This window comes from Scylla paramamosain, chromosome 33 (genome assembly GCF_035594125.1).
Source record: "Scylla paramamosain isolate STU-SP2022 chromosome 33, ASM3559412v1, whole genome shotgun sequence".
Classification (NCBI taxonomy): domain Eukaryota; kingdom Metazoa; phylum Arthropoda; class Malacostraca; order Decapoda; family Portunidae; genus Scylla; species Scylla paramamosain.
In genome coordinates this window covers 3,361,355-3,382,500 of record NC_087183.1, presented here as the reverse complement: position 1 = coordinate 3,382,500, position 21,146 = coordinate 3,361,355, and the positions used below count along the sequence as shown (strand labels likewise).

At 38.9% G+C, this 21,146-nt stretch overlaps 1 protein-coding gene across 1 annotated transcript in view; it reads right to left on the bottom strand.

The window, feature by feature from the left end:
- LOC135089448 (arylsulfatase I-like) overlaps positions 1–21,146 on the bottom strand; it is a 91,108-nt gene that overhangs the window by 34,576 nt on the left and 35,386 nt on the right. The window contains exon 4 of the mRNA XM_063985026.1: positions 10,047–10,150. Coding sequence (XP_063841096.1) covers positions 10,047–10,150 — 104 coding nt within the window. The remainder of the gene's footprint in view (positions 1–10,046; positions 10,151–21,146) is intronic.

The following is a 21,146-nucleotide window of genomic DNA, read 5'->3' as shown; positions in this document are numbered from 1 at the left end:
GACCCGGCGGGTTTGAAGAGATATTTAAAGGGTTTATATTAGTAATTGTTGCTGGAGTTTTCTGATGGTAGTCCCTCACTATATGAGATACTGTAAGCCCAAAAGGGGTGTCTGTAAGTGTTTTGCCGCTATCATTAACTGAGGCAGTGGGCTGCCTTATTTTAGCTCCACCTATTGTTTACGTGTCCTTAAGTTTTGTACCTGTAGAAGGTGAGCGGGCACTCGCCTATCCCTTTTGCAGTCTGTGTAGTCCCTTGTGTCTTGAGTGTTTTTGTATTAGTCAAATGCAACTGGTCCTCGCTGACACCCTTATTTGTTTTGGGCCAGATGATAAAAATAGAGTAATACAATATCCTGCTGGGCAGTGTGCGGTAGTTTTGTGGCAGGTTGCCCTTAGTGTATTATACACTTATTTTTCTGGCGTTTGTTCTGTCTCAACTTTGTACGTGGCTTGGTGAGTTCTTTCTTAGCTACTGTGAGAAGTTGGCGTTGTATTTTGTATTTTCCCAGTGGTTAGATGAAACAAGGTGGCGACTTCTGAAGCTTGAGAACAGTTTACTACCAGCGAATTGCTTGGATTCGTATTGTACGTATGCGCTCCTCACTAGGCTGTATGGGAAGCAGCCTAGAGAGAAGCTGACCCAAGGGAGTGGCAGCTGTGAGAGGGGCTGGATCTAGTCAAAACAGAATTCGCGACTTCGCCAGGATCAAAGCTGAAAGTTCTTGCAGTCACTCGGGAGAGAAAGTTCAGTGTTATTTGTTTTATTTGTTTTCTGTGTGTTTACATCCAGCCTAGACTATGGAAGGAAAGACTGGTAGCAGGAATGACCCGCGAACTGATGTTCACTGCGTTTGCAGGAAGTGGGAGTGTGGATCTGGCCCATTTTGGTATTCAGACACCCAGCCCCGCAAATCGTGACCATGGCCGCGCTAATCTCACTCACAGTATTGGCGGAATGTTCCAGACAGAAGGAATGTCTGAGGAGTTGAGGTTTAAGTTGGAGATGAGCAGAGGCAAAGGATTTTGAAGGCTACAGAGGCTAGGGAAGCCATAATATATGAGGCGGAGAAGGAGAAAGAGGTGATAATGTGTGATAGAGAATAGTCTGAGAACAGAAAATTTAAGTTAGAAAAGACTCGATTAGCGGTTAACTCTCCTCATGGTATGTGGATATAAGTAGTGAAGGAGGATATAGTGGAGAGACAGATGGTGAAAAGCTTACAGATGATAACGGAGTTTGACAAATAGGTGACAGAATGGTTTAGGAGGTTTGAGAAGAAGGCAGCATAAATTCATTAGCCTCAGGATCGTTGGGTTCGCCTTGTTGTTGATATGATGAAAGGCAAAGTATTTGAGGTTTATGATATGATTTCAGTGGATGATTTGGAAATTTATGATGAATTTATGGCTGACATTTTGACTTATACACAATTCGAACCCCAGTCTGGTGTGTTAGGGATCACTTCCGAGGGCGGAGAAACTCCTAACTCTGCTGTGGGGGTAGATTTCATCCCCTTCAGAATGTACCATAGGCGAATAGCAGACTTCCTCTGCTTGAATCAGATATGGATGGTGTTAGTCCACTCGGTGGCCCACCCCTTTTGTTAGCTGAGAATACAGCTACCAGAGTACCAAATGGCAGTTCTGTCCCTCAGGGACGCGTTACCCCATTTCTTGTCATGGCCGGAGAAGGTAGTCAGGAAGTAAAAGATTGGAAGGATTTTACGGTGAGTATCAATATCCTGGTTCCGTTGTGTGGCCAATTTGGAGTTGGGATGATTCGGGAGCGGTTGTGTCGGTCGGTTTTGGTTGCTTGGTGTGGCCATTGTTGTTGAGTGTTACCGCGTTAGTCGGGTGGGCAAGCCTGATCGTCTCCCGCCTCCTGCCTGGGGACCCTCTTTACCGCGTTATGGCAGCTGTTGTTTCTCCTTGCATGCGGATGGTTAAGGATGTTGGTACCCTGATTCCTCCATCCTGGATGAGTTGTAAGTGTTGTGACTGATGTCGGCGTCACGGTGCGAAGTCGGGAGGCTGTATTTTGTGAAGCTACCTGTCGTGCGTTGTTGCTTGCTGGTCATGAAGCACCCACCGTGTTGTTGGGGGCTTCGTGTGGCCAAGCCATTCGTGACTGTCAGGTGCTGTGCCCATATAGTTAGTGTGTGATGATTGGTGTAGTCCTTTTTTAAGGAATAAGGAGTCTGGTTTGATGAGAGTGGATTGCACTAGGGAGCAATCGCTGGTACCTGTTGAGTTGGCCCAGTTGCACGTTGGCCAGGCTCGGTTTAGAGCCGGAGTTTGTTGTGTTGGATGGCCTGGTGCGGGAGTTTCTCCTCGAGTGGAGAGTGAGTGTGTTGCTTCCTGGAAAGAGGCAGCCGTCGGAGAATGGTCGGCGGGAGAAGCGAAGTGTAGTAGTATTGTTGTACCTGACATGAAAAGACGAGCTTGGCCGTGTCACATTTCAGAAGTATAGTTTTGTTTGAGAAAAAACAGGCAGGTGACTTCACTTGTTTTCAGCAAGGATTCGTCATTTCTAGTTTACTTATTTTATGGATGTAATATGGAGACTCCAAGGAGCCGGGAGCGGGCAAGGTTGAGTAGAGATGCGGGCAGTGATATCCCAGTGGAGGAAGCAGTGTGTCCTGTCATAAGTAGCGGAGGGACAGGTGATGTGGTCTGATTTGTGGCCCACAAGTGGGTCTCATTCAGCCAGTGAAATACCTTGCGGTGCCGTGTATGATGACTATCTGCATCTGCATCTAGCGGGCTTGTTGAGTGTATTTGGGACGCAAGGTTGTCCTTGCCTGGTGATTCTTGTCTTTAAGTTACTGTGAGGAGAAGGAATAAGGAAACGAGTTGGTCTGCAGCAGAGAGAGAGAGAAGGAGAGGCGAGAGTAGATGTAGTAGTAGTGACGATAGAAGCAAGAGTAAGAGACAAAAGAGAAGAAGGAAAAAGGAGAGAGAGTCACAGAAGATGGAGCAGCAAGCTGCTGAAGGAAAGATGACAGGAACATGACTAAGACTTTCTGTTGGAGAAAGATTTCATGCCAACGTCGCCGTGGGGGTCAATATAAGTCCTGTGCGAGAGGGAGACACGGCTCTTGCAGGAATAGCAAAAGGAGGAAGAAACGGCACCAATTATATTGTAAAGAAGGGCTAAGTAGTAACCCTGATTGCTATTGTTATGATAGCCCTGTTTTTGTGTTTGTTGTTGTAACTCTATGTAATTCTGTAATTTGTGTGCCCATGAGTATACTGTCAGTTACCCTGATGTGTTGAATTTATACTGATGTGAAAATTGTTTAATAATTTGTGTAGAGTTATGAAATTAATTTATTGTGTGTATCCAAAAGTTTCATGTCATGACTTTCGAAAATTTTTCTTGGGTGAGCGACGTGTTACGAGTGGCGTTTATTAGCAAAAGAATAGAGAATAATAATAAAAAAAAAGGAGAGAGAAAGACGGGGTGAAAAGAAGAAATAAATTGCGTCATAATTGCGTATTATTGCATCAACCATATAGTCGGACCCTGCACGCCTCTTTGCCTTACGTTGCGTCCCTTACACAGTTTGGAGCTAAACCCTTACACAAGTCAGACATACTAGAGAGAGTTGGCGGGATAGTGGTGATATTTAGAGGGCTTATATTAGCAATTCTTGCTGGAGATTTCCGGTGGTAGGTCCTCACCATATGAGATATTGTAAGCCCCAGATGGGGAGGCTGTGGGTGTTTTGCCGCTCTCATGAATTGAGGCAGTGGACTGCTTCGTTTTGGCTCAACCTATTGTTTACTTGTCTTTACGTTTTGTGCCTGGATATGGTGAGAGGGCGCTCACCCATCCCTTTTCCAGTCCTTGTGTCTTGAGTGTTTTTATATTCGTCAAATGCAACATGTTTGGCCTTATTTGTTTGAGCCAGATGACTAAAATAGTGATATAATATCCTACTGGCCAGTGGGTGGTAGTTTTGTCGGAGGTAGCCCACAGGGTATTATACCCTTACCTTTGTGCTATCTGTTCTGTCTCATCCTGATATGTGGCTTGGTGGTTGGTTAATCTTTCTCATATTCTGTGAGAAATTGATATTGTATTTTGTATCTTCCCTGTAGTTAGATGAAACAGGGTGGCGACCTCTAAGGCTTGATAGCAGTCTGCGACCAGCAAACTCCCTGGATTCGTATTGTATGCACTCCGCACTAGGCTGCATTAGAATTAGGGAGAAGCTGATCCGAAGGAGTGGCAGCTGTGAGAGGGGCTGGTTCTTTTTGTAGCAATCTCTCTCTCTCTCTCTCTCTCTCTCTCTCTCTCTCTCTCTCTCTCTCTCTCTCTCTCTCTCTCTCTCTCTCTCTATTTATATATATATATATATATATATATATATATATATATATATATATATATATATATATATATATATATATATATATATATATATATATATATATATATATATATATATATATATATATATATATATATATATATATATATATATATATATTTTTTTTTTTTTTTTTTTTTTTTTTATTTATTTATTTTTATTTATTTATTTATTTATTTTTTTTTTTTTGTGTGTGTGTTAGTGTATACAAATTACACAGTAAAAGACTTATAGAAAACAGCACATGCCAGATAGGATTTTTGTATGTTTCAGTAAAGAAAATGTACAGGTAACAGCAATACAGTGGTTGTTAAATGTTACTTTTTAAAAGTATGTGGCAACTTGCTGTAACTGTTTGTCACCTCCTCAACATACAGTTGACGTCTTGACACTAGGTGACAAGCCTCGTTAATCAGCTGACTGACAAAGTGCATCTTTTTTGCTACGGTGACGATGCCTTTCACATTCAGTAAGATAAGAGTATTTGGACATAATATTCATGTGATGATATTTATGACATAATAGTCATTATGTGATGGGAATACTTGGCCTGCAGCAGCAGAATACAGACACAGGTACCTAGACAGAAGACACCCAAATAGTAGAGTGTTCTACAGAAATGTAACAGCATCTCTGTGAGAGAAAATGTTTCACTGGTACTTAAGCAGCAGCTGAATACACTAGAGCAGCTCAAGCTGGTATCGTCTAGATGACAAAACGAATCCTCACTATCAGTACAAAATACAAGCACAAATACTTAAAGAGTCAAAATTCACGAAACAAAGCACAATTTGACATCACTTAGAAATAATATCGCATAATTTAAAGTAACATTTACAGGAGTGGCGGGAAGTTGTCGTGAAGCTGGTGAGATGCCACGTATGTTTAACAATCACTGTATTCAATTGCTGTGTTACCTGTACATTTTCCTCACTGACACGTACAAAAATCCAATCCGTCTTTTGCTAGCTGTTTCCTGTATGGCTTTGAATGAGTAGATTATACGCAAGATATTATCACTTGCCGCACGGCGCCACTCGAGTACGTAGCGAGCCGGGGAGGGAGAGAAGGAGGCGAAGGCCTACCCAGGCGAGCGGTTTCAGCAACACACAACTTACACATCAATTTCTTGCAAAATACAGCAAAACACAACATGTGTGTATAGAGTATTTTCGACCACGTAGACGTGGTGCTTAGCAAGTCGAGTAGAAGGCGTGTTTAGAGAGGACATATTGCTGTATATCTGAGGGTGGGATTACTGTATAAACTTTTATTATTATTATTATTATTATTATTATTATTATTATTATTATTATTATTATTATTATTATTATTATTATCATCATTATTATTATATAAGGACCCACGGGAGGCTGTGACCTGCAAGAAGCCAGATATACGACGAGAGAGCGTTCGTGACCAATTCCGGTTGCTCCTATGACAGACCGTTGCTCTGCGCACAGTCTTGTCTTGTGTCGTTGTACGGAGTGTTCTGATGGGAGTAGGCTTCTGTCCTCTCCCCCTTTCTGCCTAAATGCAGTGTCCTGATGTAGTGTCATTTGTCTGTTAAATGCTACTGCTCATGGGAGGCCACACAACGTGGGACAGACCAGAGGATTATAATATTCGGTTAGGTCACAGCTGTCTACCCTCTCCCCAGGCTCCACTAGCTGTATCAGAGGTGTGGGCCTGCGTTTTGGGGGAGTGTGGATAAGCTGTTCTCTGGCAAGGGCGCTTAATACTTTGTTGAACATGGGCGATCCGATACTATAGGCGGTTGTCCATTGAAGCATTATATCTCGATCTGTGTTGTCACTACTGTCTGTACTCTCTGGCATGTGGCTAATTAGTTCTTTTTGGTTTGAGAATTAAGTTTTGCGTTTGTTATACTCCTTTTTCGCGTGCGGATAAACAGATTGGCGGCCTATTTGAGGCTGTACAGTTGCTGGCGACCAGTGGGTAACTGGAATTACTGTATTTGTGCTTTGCAGTAAGCTAGGTATGAGGTAAGTTAAGGATAAGCTGACCTGAGAGAGTGAGAGTGAGAGGCTAAACCTGATAGTAACAATATCTATCTATCTATCTATCTGTCTATCTACCTATCTATCTATCTATCTATCTATCTATCTATCTATCTATCTATCTATCTATCTATCTATCTATCTATCTATATATATATATATATATATATATATATATATATATATATATATATATATATATATATATATATATATATATATATATATATATATATATATATATATATATATATATATATATATATATATATATATATATATATATATATATATATATATATATATATATATATATATATATATATATATATATATATATATATATATATATATATATATATATATATATATATATATATAAATATAATATATAATATATCTATATATTATATATATATATTGATATATTTATATATATAATATATTTATATATTATATTTACATATATATATATATATATATATATATATATATATATATATATATATATATATATATATATATATATATATATATATATATATATATATATATATATATATATATATATATATATATATATATATATATATATATATATATATATATATATATATATATATATATATATATATATATATATATAAATATAATATATAAATATATTATATAAATAAATATATAAATATATATATATATATATATATATATATATATATATATATATATATATATATATATATATATATATATATATATATATATATATATATATATATATATATATATATATATATATATATATATATATATATATATATATATATATATATATATATATATATATATATATATATATATATATATATATATATATATACAATCCAAAATTTTTTCTGTAATATTTGTTCACTATATCAGTTTTGTGTATTAATAAATTGACAAAGAGCTTCTTGCTCGAACATAGAAGAGTCGAGGTAATTAGGAACTCGATTCAGGCCAACATCTCAGTAAAGAAGCGCCACGTAGAGTTTGGGATGTCCCCATTAACATCCCGCCTATACAGCTCTACGAAAGACGAACAATGCGCATTATTATTTTCTTTCATTGACAACTATAATTTCACTACTGGTCATATCTACAGCTCTAAGCATCACACTCAACAAAGAATTATAATAATGGAAATAATAATAATAATAATAATAATAATAATAATAATAATAATAATAATAATAATAATAATAATGGTAATAAATAAAATAATAATAATAATAATGAAAACCATGATCATAGTCATTAGGACAACAAGAGCAACAATAATAATAATAATAATAATAATAATAATAATAATAATGATAATAATAATAATAATAATAGTAGTAGTAGTAGTAATAATAATAATAATAATAATAATAATAATAATAATAATAATAATAATAATAATAATAATAATAATAAAAATAATAATAATAATAATATAGGAGTGATAACCTATTGGCGATAGACATCACCATCTACGGTAATTATCACCAGGGGTTTTCCATCGCCGTGGCAGAGGTTAGTCCTGTGAAATTGCCTGCAACCCCAGGTGTGACCTCTGTGAGGTTTCTCTTTGTTTCTCATATCACATAATAATAATAATAATAATAATAATAATAATAATGATAATAATAATGATAATAATAATAATAATAATAATAATAATAATAATAATAATAATAATAATAATAATAACAATAACAATAATAATTTTATTACAATAATTATAATAATAATAATAATGATAATAATAATAATAATAAAGAGAAGAAGAAGAAGAAGAAGAAGAAAAGTACAGAGAAGAAGAAATCTCTAATGGTCAACATTACCACGGCAAAGAAATCATCTTTATCATCATCATCGTCGTCATTTTCAAATGAAAGGAGGAAGAAAAGATAAAGGAGATGAGGATAGCAAGCAAGGTAAAACACTCAAGAAGAACAAACAACAGGGGAACTGCCGCCCCTCTCGAGGTTAAGATAAGCCACGAAATATTATCTGAGGCGAAGGTGGATAGAGAAGACAGACGAAAAAGTGTCAACAGACGAAAGAGCATAATACATTGAAAGAAGACACATCCATCTGTCTGTCAACATCTACCTTTCCTTCTTGCTGGAAGTTTGCCTACATTCAACCTGTTCCTAAAAAGGGTGACCGCTCTAATCCCTCAAACTACCGTCCTATTGCTTTAATTTCCTGCTTATCTAAAGTTTTTGAATCTATCCTCAACAGGAAGATTCTTAAACATCTATCACTTCACAACCTTCTATCTGATCGCCAGTATGGGTTCCGTCAAGGCCGCTCTACTGGTGATCTTCTGGCTTTCCTTACTGAGTCTTGGTCATCCTCTTTTAGAGACTTTGGTGAAACTTTTGCTGTTGCCTTGGACATATCAAAAGCTTTTGATAGAATCTGGCACAAAGCTTTGATCTCCAAACTACCCTCCTACGGTTTCTATCCTTCTCTCTGTAACTTCATCTCAAGTTTCCTTTCTGACCGTTCTATTGCTGCTGTGGTAGACGGTCACTGTTCTTCTCCTAAATCTATTAACAGTGGTGTTCCTCAGGGTTCTGTCCTGTCACCCACTCTCTTCTTACTATTCATTAATGATCTTCTAAACCAAACTTCTTGTCCTATCCACTCCTATGCTGATGATACCACCCTGCACTTTTCCACGTCTTTTCATAGACGTCCAACCCTTCAGGAGGTAAACATATCACGCAGGGAAGCCACAGAACGCCTGACTTCTGATCTTTCTAAAATTTCTGATTGGGGCAGAGCAAACTTGGTATTGTTCAATGCCTCAAAAACTCAATTCCTCCATCTATCAACTCGACACAATCTTCCAGACAACTATCCCCTCTTCTTCAATGACACTCAACTGTCCCCCTCTTCTACACTGAACATCCTCGGTCTGTCCTTTACTTATAATCTGAACTGGAAACTTCACATCTCATCTCTAGCTAAAACAGCTTCTATGAAGTTAGGTGTTCTGAGACGTCTCCGCCAGTTTTTCTCACCCCCCCAGCTGCTAACTCTGTACAAGGGCCTTATCCGTCCATGTATGGAGTATGCTTCACATGTCTGGGGGGGTTCCACTCATACTGCTGTTCTAGACAGGGTGGAATCAAAAGCTTTTCGTCTCATCAACTCCTCTCCTCTAACTGACTGTCTTCAGCCTCTCTCTCACCGCCGCAATGTTGCATCTCTTGCTGTCTTCTACCGCTATTTTCATGCTAACTGCTCTTCTGATCCTGCTAACTGCATGCCTCCCCTCCTTCCGCGGCCTCGCTGCACAAGACTTTCTTCTTTCTCTCACTCCTATTCTGTCCACCTCTCTAACGCAAGAGTTAACCAGTATTCTCAATCATTCATCCCTTTCTCTGGTAAACTCTGGAACTCCTTGCCTGCTTCTGTATTTCCACCTTCCTATGACTTGAATTCCTTCAAGAGGGAGGTTTCAAGACACTTATCCACCAATTTTTGACCACTGCTTTGACCCTTTTAGGGACTGGCATTTCAGTGGGCATTTTTTTTATTAGATTTTTGTTGCCCTTGGCCAGTGTCCTTCCTACATAAAAAAAAAAATAAAAATACCAAAATACTTACTTGCCGATGGCATGAGTTCTGTACCCAAGGTCGCGAAGTTTCTCTGGTAGAAGAGTTTTGGAAAGTGTCAGTCCGGTGGGTACGAGGGGGGTAATCACACCTTTCTGAAATGAAAATAAATGTAAACGTAAATCACACACACACACACACACACACACACACACACACAGCTTAGTTAGGATGTGTGACGTTAGGTTACATTTCAATCTTTGGGTGATAGAAAGCCAAGATTTAAGTCATATATAAAGGTACGCACATATATCAATATACATACTAATATCATGGTAAGGTGATACTGATACAAATGACTGGCTCACGGGAATCAGGTTGGTGCAGACTTAAATGAGCAGCAGTTATGGTTTTAGGATAGAACCCATACAAAGCAATATATATATATATATATATATATATATATATATATATATATATATATATATATATATATATATATATATATATATATATATATATATATATATATATATATATATATATATATATATATATATATATATATATATATATATATATTGTTACGTGCAGCGATTTAAGGCCATGTAGAAGGAAGAATGAAGAAAGGAAGATGGGAAGAAGACGAAGAAAAAGGAGGAGAGAGAGAGATGAGAAGAAAGAAAGGCTGAGGACGAGACTCTGACAGGTGCCCAACGCATAGCCTATTCACAGCACTTTTGTATACTGGTAACTCACCCGCGTAGAGTCGCTCAAATTCCCCACGTAATTTTCCTTACTTCACGTTGCTCATTCAATTTGAGTGTAGCCCCTCATTTAGTAAAAGAGTTGCTCTTAAAGATAAAGTAATTAGTATTCATCCAAGCTCCATAGTTTAATCACCAGAATTTTCAGAAAAAAAAGTTTTTTATTCATGTAAACCAGCGCTAATTGAGGCGAAGCTGCGGCGCGGGATAAATGGTGCCCCTTAGATGTTTACAGCCCAGAATGAAAAGCTGACATATTACCATAACTAAGGAGACAGTGGAACAGGAGAAAGATAGGCTGAAAAGTTCGAGTCATCTGGACCAGATGAAATATATCCCAGAGTACTTAAGGAATACAAAGAGGTTATTAGCGAACCGTTAGTCTCCGTCTTTAGGAAATCACATGAGGTTCAGGTGAGGTACCAGTAATGTGGAGGCAGGTTAATGTAGTATCCATCTTTAACAAAGAACATAACATTTTAACGTCTTTTTTTTTTTTAGGAGAAACACCGGCCAAGGGCAACAAAAATCTACTAAAAAAAAAAAAATAAATAAAAAGGAACACTGAGATGCCGGTCCCCGAATAGGGTCTGAAGCAGTGGTCAAAAATTGAGGGATAAGTTTCCTGAAACCTCCCTCTTGAAAGAGCTCAAGTTATAGGAAGGTGGAGATACATAAGCAGGCAGGGAGTTCCAGAGTTTACCAGAGGTGGTAAATGGATGAATGAATGAGAATACTGGTTATCTCTTGCATTAGAGAGATGGACAGAATACGGATGAAAGAAAGAAGAAAGTCTTATGCAACGAGGCCGCGGGAGGAGGGGAGGCATGCAGTTAGCAAGATCAGAAGAGATGTTAGCATGAAAATAGCGGTAGAAGATAGCAAGAGATGTAACACTGCGACGATGAGAAAGAGGCTGAAGACAGTCAGTTAAAGGAGAGGAGTTGATGAGACGAAAAGATTTTGATTCCACCCTGTCTAAAGGAGCGGTATGAGCGGAACCCCTCCAGACATGTGAAGCATACTCCATAAATGGACGGATAAAGTCCTTGTAGCGAGTTAGTAGCTCTGGCGTGAGAAAAACTGGCGGAGACGTCTCAGAATGTCATAGAAGCTATTTTAGCTGGAGATGAGATGTGAAGTTTCCAGTTTAGATTATAAGTAAATGACAGACCAAGGATGTTCAATGTAGAAGAGGGGGCCAGTTGAGTGTCAATGAAGCAGAGGGGATAGGTGTCTGGAAGGTTGTGTCGAGTTGATAGAAGATGGAGGAATTGAGTTTTTGAGGCATTGAACAATTCTAAGTTTGCTCTGCCCCAATCATAAATTCTAGAGAGATCAGAAATCAGGCGTTCTATGGCTTCCCTGCGTGAACTGTTTACTTCATGAAGGGTTGGACGTCTATGAAAAGACGTGGAAAAGTGCAGGGTGATATCATCAGCGTAGGATTGGATAGGGCAAGAAGTTTGGCTTAGAAGATCATTAATGAATAATAAGAAGAGAATGGGTGACAGGACAGAATCCTGAGGAACACCACTGTTAATAGAATTAGGAGAAGAACAGTGACCGTCTACCACAGCAGCAATAGAACGCTCAGAAGGGAAAGTTGAGATGAGTTACAGAAAGAAGGATAGAAGCCATAGGAGGGCAGTTTGAAAATCTAAGCTTTGTGCCAGACTCTATCAAAAACTTTTGATAAGTCTAAGGCAATAGCAAAAGTTTCACCAAAATCGCTACAAGAGGATGACCAAGACTCAGTAAGGAAAGCCAGAAGATCACGAGTAGTGCGGCATTGACGGAACCCATACAGGCGATCAGATAGAAGGTTGTGAAGTGATAGATGTTTAAGGATCTTCCTATTGAGGATAGAGTCAAAAAGTTTAGATAGGCAGGAAATTAAAGTAATAGGACGGTAGTTTGAGGGATTACGGTCACCTTCTTTAGGAGGGAGGGAGGAGGGAACGGTCACCTTCTTTAGGAAGATGCTGAGTGTAGACAAACTTCCAGCAAGAAGAAAAGGTAGATGTTGACAGACAAAGTTGAAAGAGTTTCACTAGGCAAGGTGCAAACACGGAGGCGTAGTTTGGGAGAACAATAGGAGGGACACCATCAGGTCCATAAGCCTTCCGAGGGCTTAGGCTAGCGAAGGCATTGAAAATCATTGCGAAGAATTTTAATAGGTAGCATGAAGTAGTCAGACGGTGGAGGAGGGGAAGGAACAAGCCCTGAAACGTCCAAGGTAGAGTTTTTAGCAAAGGTTTGAGAGAAAAGTTCAGGTTTTGAGACAGATATGATAGAAGTGATGCCATCTGGTTGAAATAAAGAAGGGAAAGAAGAAGAAGCAAAGTTATTGGAGATGTTTTTGGCTAGATGCCAAAAGTCACGAGGGGAGTTAGATCTTGAAAAATTTTGACGTTTTCTATTAATGAAGGAAGTTTTGGGTAGTTGGTATGCTTCCGGACAGAAATATAAAGTGCATAACATTCTGGTGATGGAAGGCTCAAGTACATTTTGTGGGATACCTCTCTATCATGTATAGCACGAGAACAGGCTGTGTTAATAAACCAAGGTCTGGAAGCCTTAGGTCGAGAAAAAGAGTCAGGAATGTACACTTCCATGCCAAACACTATTACCTCTGTTATGTGCTCGGCACAAAGACGGATCTCTGTCACGGAAGCAGTAGTAATTCCAAGGAAAATCAGCAAAAAAAAAAAAAAAAAAAAAAAAAAGGGAAGAGAGTTATCTTTAGAAGGCAGGCTGTCACTACTCCCTTGTAGTGTGAAACACAAAGAAACATTCATTGAGGTCACAGCTGGGTTTAATGATAAGTTCACAGCATCCCATGATCCAGTGGTTTAGACCTCACTGGGAGTAATTATCGTTTATAGACCCGTCAGCTTAACTTTCGTTGTAGGTAAGTAAATGTACTCAATAATAGCGAAGAACATTAGGTATCATTTAGATAAACATGAAAATTCAGTCACAGCATGCTTAACAAATGGAAAGTCTTGCCTGACGAACTTGTTAAATATTTACAGTAAGGTTTACAAGCCGGCAGATAATGGTGATAGTTATGACATCTTATATCTGGACTTTAGTCAAGCGTTTGACAAGGTACCTCATCAGAGTTAACTGAGAAAGGTTAGGGCGCACGGGATGGATGTGAGGTTATGACTAAGCGACAGGCGACAGAGTTGTAATAATATATATATATATATATATATATATATATATATATATATATATATATATATATATATATATATATATATATATATATATATATATATATATATATATATATATATATATATATATATATATATATATATCACTGACTTGGATAGTGGAATTAGTAGTGATGTTAGTAAATTTGCGGATGACACAAAGATATGTAGATTAATTAGGTCAGAATTGGATGCCATTGCCTTGCAAGCAGATTTAAATTAGATGAACGAATTGACAGACAGATGGCAAATGACGCGTTCAAGCTTGAAAAATTTACGTTTGAAAACGAGATAGGAAGAAATTGGTTCTCAAATAAAGTGGTAGATGAATGGAATGGACTCGGTATTCAAGTTGTTAGTGCTAAATCATTAGTGAGCTTTATGAGAAGATTAGACAGACTTATGGATAGGGATGATAGGTGAAAATAGGTAGATATGATTCATGTAGGGACTGCCACGTGTAGGCCTCATGGCTTCTTGTAGCTTCCCTTATTTATGAATGAATCGTACCCTTGTGATCACGAGCGTGCGAGCCATTCCCACGCTTTCCAGTCAGTCATACTCCACCTAGCACACGAGACAGACGTACCATCAGAAGGCAGATGCATGGAGGAAAATAGGTGGGGATTTTTACAGTTTGATGAGCCAGTCGCTCTAAGGGGATAAGTGAGTAATTACTGGTCGTACGTCCCGGCCTATATGGGTTATGTAGGAGTCTCCATACCAGCCTGCCTGGGAGTGTAATTAAGTGTAAAACACTTCATATTAGGGATATGACTCCTCGACTGCGTGTGTAAGCCGAGCTTCGTTACAGTGATAGGTGTTACCCTCCAGTCTCCTTTGTTTGTGGGCACTGTGTCTGTGTACGTCTTTTGGTAAATGCTACTACTGGTCCAGACTCCTTGAGAGTGCTTGACCGCGGATGATTGATTGTAAGTATATTGCTGGGTCTCAGGTCAGGATTCCTTGGTCTCAGGTCAGGGTTCCTCGTCTCAGGTCAGGGTTCCTTCGTCTCAGGTCAGGGTTCCTAGTGAACGGACGTGTTTAGTGAGCAGTGACCAGACGCTAATATAGCTGGCTAGTGTAGACATGGCGCCTTGTGTTGTTGAGTCGTCTGATTGTGTTAGTTCTCCTGTTTTCGAGACCTTCGTTGCGAAGGTCTCAGAGGTGGAGGTTGAGTTCCATCGAAGGATCTCAGAGGTGCAGGCTAAGTTTCGTGAGAGGATCTTAAGACCTGCAGGCTGAGTTCTGTGAGAGGATCTCAGTACCTGTGTGAGGGTCATGCCCCACCGTCACCTTACCTAGCAAGGCGACGGAGGAGCAGTGGTCGGTTATGTGCAGGGGAGCTAAGAGGTTGAAGGTCCTCAGGCCGCCTTGCATGGAGACGAAGACTCCCATCAGTCTGCTGGAGGAAGTGAAGGAGGAGGAGGAGGTGGATATGGCGGGAGGAGACGAGAAGGATGGGGTAGACGCAGTTACCCTGCCCCAAGGTAGAGTGCTTGTCCTTGGTGATAGTCAGGTTAAGCACTTAGTGTGTTTTGTGCTAAAGATAGGAAGCGTAGGTCGAGGATGTGTTTGCCGGGGCCTGGGATAGGGAAGGTAGCTGATAGGCTAGCCACGTGCTTGGAAAATTATGGGACCAAGACCATTGTTTTTCTCAGCGCGGGAGGGAATGACATTGGTAAGGTCAGGAGTGAGGAACTGCTCGGGAGGTTTCGACAAGCTTTGGAAAGGATTAGGGACAAGAGAGGGATCTCTGTGGTATGTGGTGTCTTGCCGAGAAGGGGAGTTGGTGCTGAGTGGCTGTCCAGGGCTATTACAGTGAATCACAGGCTCGCGAGTCATTGTAAAAGTAATGGATAGAGGTTCATCGACAACTGGGACCTCTTCTATGGTAGGGACACCTTGTACGCCAGGGATGGAGTGCATTTATCACGTTCGGGTTTTGGCCGGAATACTCGAGCGGGAGGTAACTCCAGTGATTTTTCGTTAGTCTGGAGGGAAGAAGGGGTTGTGAGGCCAAAGCGAAGGACAAATTAGTTAAATCTAGAAAGATAACTAGCTCAAGGAAGGTGAGAAATAGTTTAAGTGTTTACTACACAAATTGTAGAAGTATTTTAAATAAAATAGACTTGCTTAGAGGAATAGCGAGTGTAGAGAACTTTGATATCATTGCTTTAACAGAAGCTTGGTTAGATATGTTAGGAAAAGTATTTAATTCAGAGATTAAGATACATGGTTATACACTGTTTTATAAAGACAGGGAAATCAAGGAGAGGAGGAGGCTTCGCGTTATACGTTAGGGACACATTACAGTGTTGTATTAACAGTAGAATTAAAACAGATAGGAAAACAGAGTCGATATGGATAGATATTAAGAAAAGATCACGGTCAGTAGTACTGGGAGTAGTGTACAGGCCACCGAACAGTACATAGGAAATTAACACCTCACTGTGGCCGGAAATAAATAGAGCAGGAAGGTACAGTGAGGAGAATTTAATTTTAGGAATATCGACTGGAGTCTGATGGTGGGTAACAAGGAAGTAGAGAAATTTCTTAAGGTAATTCAGGATAATTTTCTTAAAACAGGTAGTCCTAGAACCCACAAGGGGGAACAATATTCTAGATCTAATTCTTACTAAGAGGGAGGAGGCAGTCACGCAGGTAGAAGTTGGAGGACAGTTAGGTAACATTGACCATTGGGAAATTAGGTACAAATTAAAATGGGAGGAAACTTTTAGAAGCAAAAACACTAATAAAATACTTGACTTTAGGAGAGCAGATTTTGAGGAATTAAAGAGGTACCTCCAAGGAGTTGACTGACAACGGATGCAGGGTGAGGTCAGGTCAGGGACGGAGTTGAGAGAAGATAAGGCAGGATGAGAGAGATGAGGTGTGAGGGTGTAGGAAAAGAGGAGGGAAGATGTGTCCAGAAGGGGCGGAGATAGGTGTGAGTATATTGGAAGGTCAGGTTATGCTGAAATGGGAGAGGTGAGGTCGAGACAAGTAGATGAGGGAATGGAGATGATAGAAGGGGGCGAGTTGAGGGGATTAAGAGAAGTAAATGTACATGAGTTGTATAAATACTTCGTAGATAAACTGCATACAGGTCAGTTAGTAAACATCCCGTATAGAACAATAAAATCACAGAAAAATTACCCCAAATGGATGACTGCTAGGTAAAAATATTATATAGAGGTATATATAAAAGATTAAGGGCAGGTGAAGAGGTTTTAAAAGCACAATATAATGAATTAGAACAGTGAGGAGGTTAACGAGGAATGCTAAAGGCAATTATGAATTAAAGATAGCCAGCCAGGCGAAGACGGACCCCAAGGGATTTTTATCAAGTATATAGGACGAAGAATAAGGATACTATAAGTTCATTAAAGGCAGCAGATGGGGAGCTGGTTAGTTCTGGGGAGGATATTAGTAAAATTCTGAATGAGTATTTTTTAACTGTCTTCACCCAGGAAAACATGCAGGAAATAGTGAACAAATGTTTAGAGCAGATGAGAAGCTGACAGATATTTCCATAACTAAGAAGATAGTGAAACAGGAGATAGGCTTAAAAAAATTCAAGACACCAGGACCAGATGAAATATATCCCATAATACTTAAGGAAATCAAAGAGGTTATTAGTGAGCCGTTAGTTTCTCTCTTTAAGAAATCACTTGAGTCAGGTGAGGTACCAGTATTGTGGAGGCAGGCTAATGTGGGTACCCATCTTTAAGAAAGGAGATAAAACTTTAGCGTCCTAATATAGACCTGTCAGCTTAATTTCAGTTGTAGGTAAAATATTGGAGTCAATGATAGCGAGGAAAATTAGGGAGCATTTAAACAAACATAACTTGATAAATCAGTCACAGTATGGTTTCACGAAGGGGAAGTCTTGTCTGACGAACTTGTTAAGTTTTTTACAATAAAGTATACGAGGCAGTAGATAATGGTGATAGTTATGACATCCTATATCTGGACTTTAGTAAAGCTTTTGACAAGATACCCCATCAGAGGCTTCTGAGAACGGTTAGGGCACACGGGATAGATGGGAAGGTGTTAGGCTGGATAAGGTCATGGCTAAGCGATAGGCGACAAAGAGTTGTAATAAACGGCTCTAAATCCAATTAGTAGGGTGCCACAGAGATCAGTATTAGGGACATTGTTGTTTTTAATATATATCAATGACTTGGATAGTGAAATCAGTAGTGATGTTAGTAAATCTGCGGATGACACAGATAGGTAGATTAATTAGGTCAGGATCGGATGCCATCGCCTTGCAGGCAGATTGAGATAGGATGAAAGGATGAATGAATGGACGGACAGAGGGCAAATGCAGTTTAATATCAACAGATGCAAAGTACTTAGCGTAGGTAGAGGAAACTCAGAGTAGGTACAAAATAAACAACGAAACTCTGGTAGGTAGAGGGTACGAGGAAGATTTAGGAGTTACTCCGTCTAAGAAAGCAATGCATAAGGGGCAGAAACAGGGCAAACAGGGTATTAGGATTAATTTTTAGGAATGTTAAAAGCAGAAGGACCGAAGTAATATTAAAGTTATATTTCGCGCTGGTCAGACCTCATCTAGACTACGCTGTGCAGTTCTGGTCCCCACATTACAGGAAAAATATAGGTCTATTACAATCACTACAGAGGAGAGTGACTACAATGATTCAGGGGATGAGAAGCATTCCTTACGAGGTGAGATTTTAGCTGTTAAGTTTACATTCTTTAGAGAGACGCAGGTTAAGAGGGGACCCGACAGAAGTCTTTAAGTGGTATAAGGGTTATAACAAGGGGGGATGTAAGCAAAATTCTTATGATCAGCAAGCAGGAGGGAACAAAAATTAATGGGTTCAAGCTTGAAAAATTTAGGTTTAAGAAAGAGATAAGAAGAAATTGGTTCTCAAATAGAGTGGTAGATGAGTAATAATGTTGTTAGTGCTAAGACATTAGAGAGCTTTAAGAGAAGATTAGTCAAGTTTATGGATGGGGATGATAGGTGGAAATATGTAGGTATATTTCATATAGGGACTGCCACGTGTAAGCTTGGTCGCTTCTTGCAGCTTCCCTTATTTCTTATATTCTTATGTTTTTATGTTCTTAAAATTTTACTCCCTCCGCACGCCCTGTCAAGGCCTGGCATCTAGGAGGCAGTAAACAACACTACTCACCAAGAGATATAAAGTTTTGGACAGTGGGCGGATTTGTTATTGAGGGCGGTTGTGCAACGCGCTTATATACCGCTCGTAATTGTCTCTCCCTAGAACGTGACTGTCGATTCTTGCCCAGCTGTTAGAGTTAGTAGTTGAACTATTTTCTTGTGTGCTGGTGGGAGAAACAGACTAGCCACCTCATTTGACTTAGCTCGTGTTACGACCGATGGTGGAAGGGTGCAAGAGTCAAAAGAGGACCTTGCAGCACATCTTAATCCATGTTCCCAGTCATGTAAGGGGTGACTTGGGGGAAGGTATGGTCTGACCATTTTGAATTGAGCATATAGGTGTTGTCCTTTCCGGGGATTCCCCGGCCTGCGGCGGTGCCACACTTATAGCAAGACACACCCTATGTCAGGTACTTCCTACCTCGATATTAAATGGTGTTGTAGTATATATATGCACTGTGATGCTCTAAAAAAGGCAAGTTAATGTAACATATGTTTTTTTTTTTTTTTAATGATTCTTGCATTGTTATTTTATTTATTTATTTTTTGCAAACACCACAACACTTGACACCGTTTCCTCCAGGAGTTGTCACGTCTTCATGGGTGACCGAGTGAGGTCACACGGTCAGAGGAACCGTGTTAATCCGTGGTCACTTCCTCGCGCACCGCCAGCCAGGATGGAAACCACCTCCCCTTGTCGTTCTTGTCACCTCCACAGCCGAGAAAAAAGCTTACTTACTCAGTAAATAAGTATTTTTTAGGGGGGAAGAAAAGGCTACTAGGGGGTCATTACTTGACCCCCCCAAGGGGTGTTGCCAGTACAGCGAAAGTTACCAATATGACTTGACTTTTATCTTGATGATGGTGTGAAAAAAAGTCGTAATTAAAGATTAAAAATATAACATCATAGTTTAAAGGAAATATCATATCTAAAAGGAAACCTATGACATTTAAAAGAAATTCACAATGGAGAGAGAGAGAGAGAGAGAGAGAGAGAGAGAGAGAGAGAGAGAGAGAGAGAGAGGTGGTATGTAGGGAGTGAAGTTATCAGCGACACAGGCTCTAATTTTATAACTGGCCTAGTACAAGTTTGCCAGTGCCGCAAGCCACTGAATCCCTGGAAAGGACAACACTTAAACGCTCAGTGCAAAATGATCAGACCACATTCCACTTCAAGTAATTGTGGGAAGGGCAGGGATTTGTGGTCATAACAATATATATATATATATATATATATATATATATATATATATATATATATATATATATATATATATATATATATATATATATATATATATATATATATATATATATATATATATATATATATATATATATATATTAGAGTAATAATAATGATAATAATAATAATAATAATAATAATAATAATAATAATAATAATAATAATAATAATAATAATAACAATAATAATAATAATAATAATAGTAAATAATAATAATAATAATAAAAAAAGGTCTCCTGAGGTGCCGGGCCTCGAACAGTCAAAAGCGTGTCACATTATTTAATGGATTAGTGTTTTGAAACCTCCCACTTCAAAGAATTGAAATCATAGGAAAGAAGAGATACAGAAGCAAGAAGGGAGTTCCAGAGTTTAGCAGAGAAATGAAATGGATGACTGATTGAGAATACTGTTTAACTCTTCCATTAGAGAGATGGACAGAATAAATATGAGAGAAAGAAAAAAAAAATTTTGTGCAGCGAGCTCGCGGGAGGATGAGAGGTATGAAGTTAGTAAGATCAGAAGAACTGTTAGCATGAAAACAGCGTTAAAGGATAGCGAGAGATCTGTCATTGCCTCGCTGAGAGAGAGGCTGAAGACAATAAGACAATAAAAATTTTGATTCCACCCTGTCTAAAAGAACAGAATGAGTAGACATCCCCTGCCATACATGTGAATCATATTTCATACATGGATGGATAAGGCCCTTGTACAGAGTTAGCAGCTGTGGGGGGTTGGGGGATCAGAAAACTG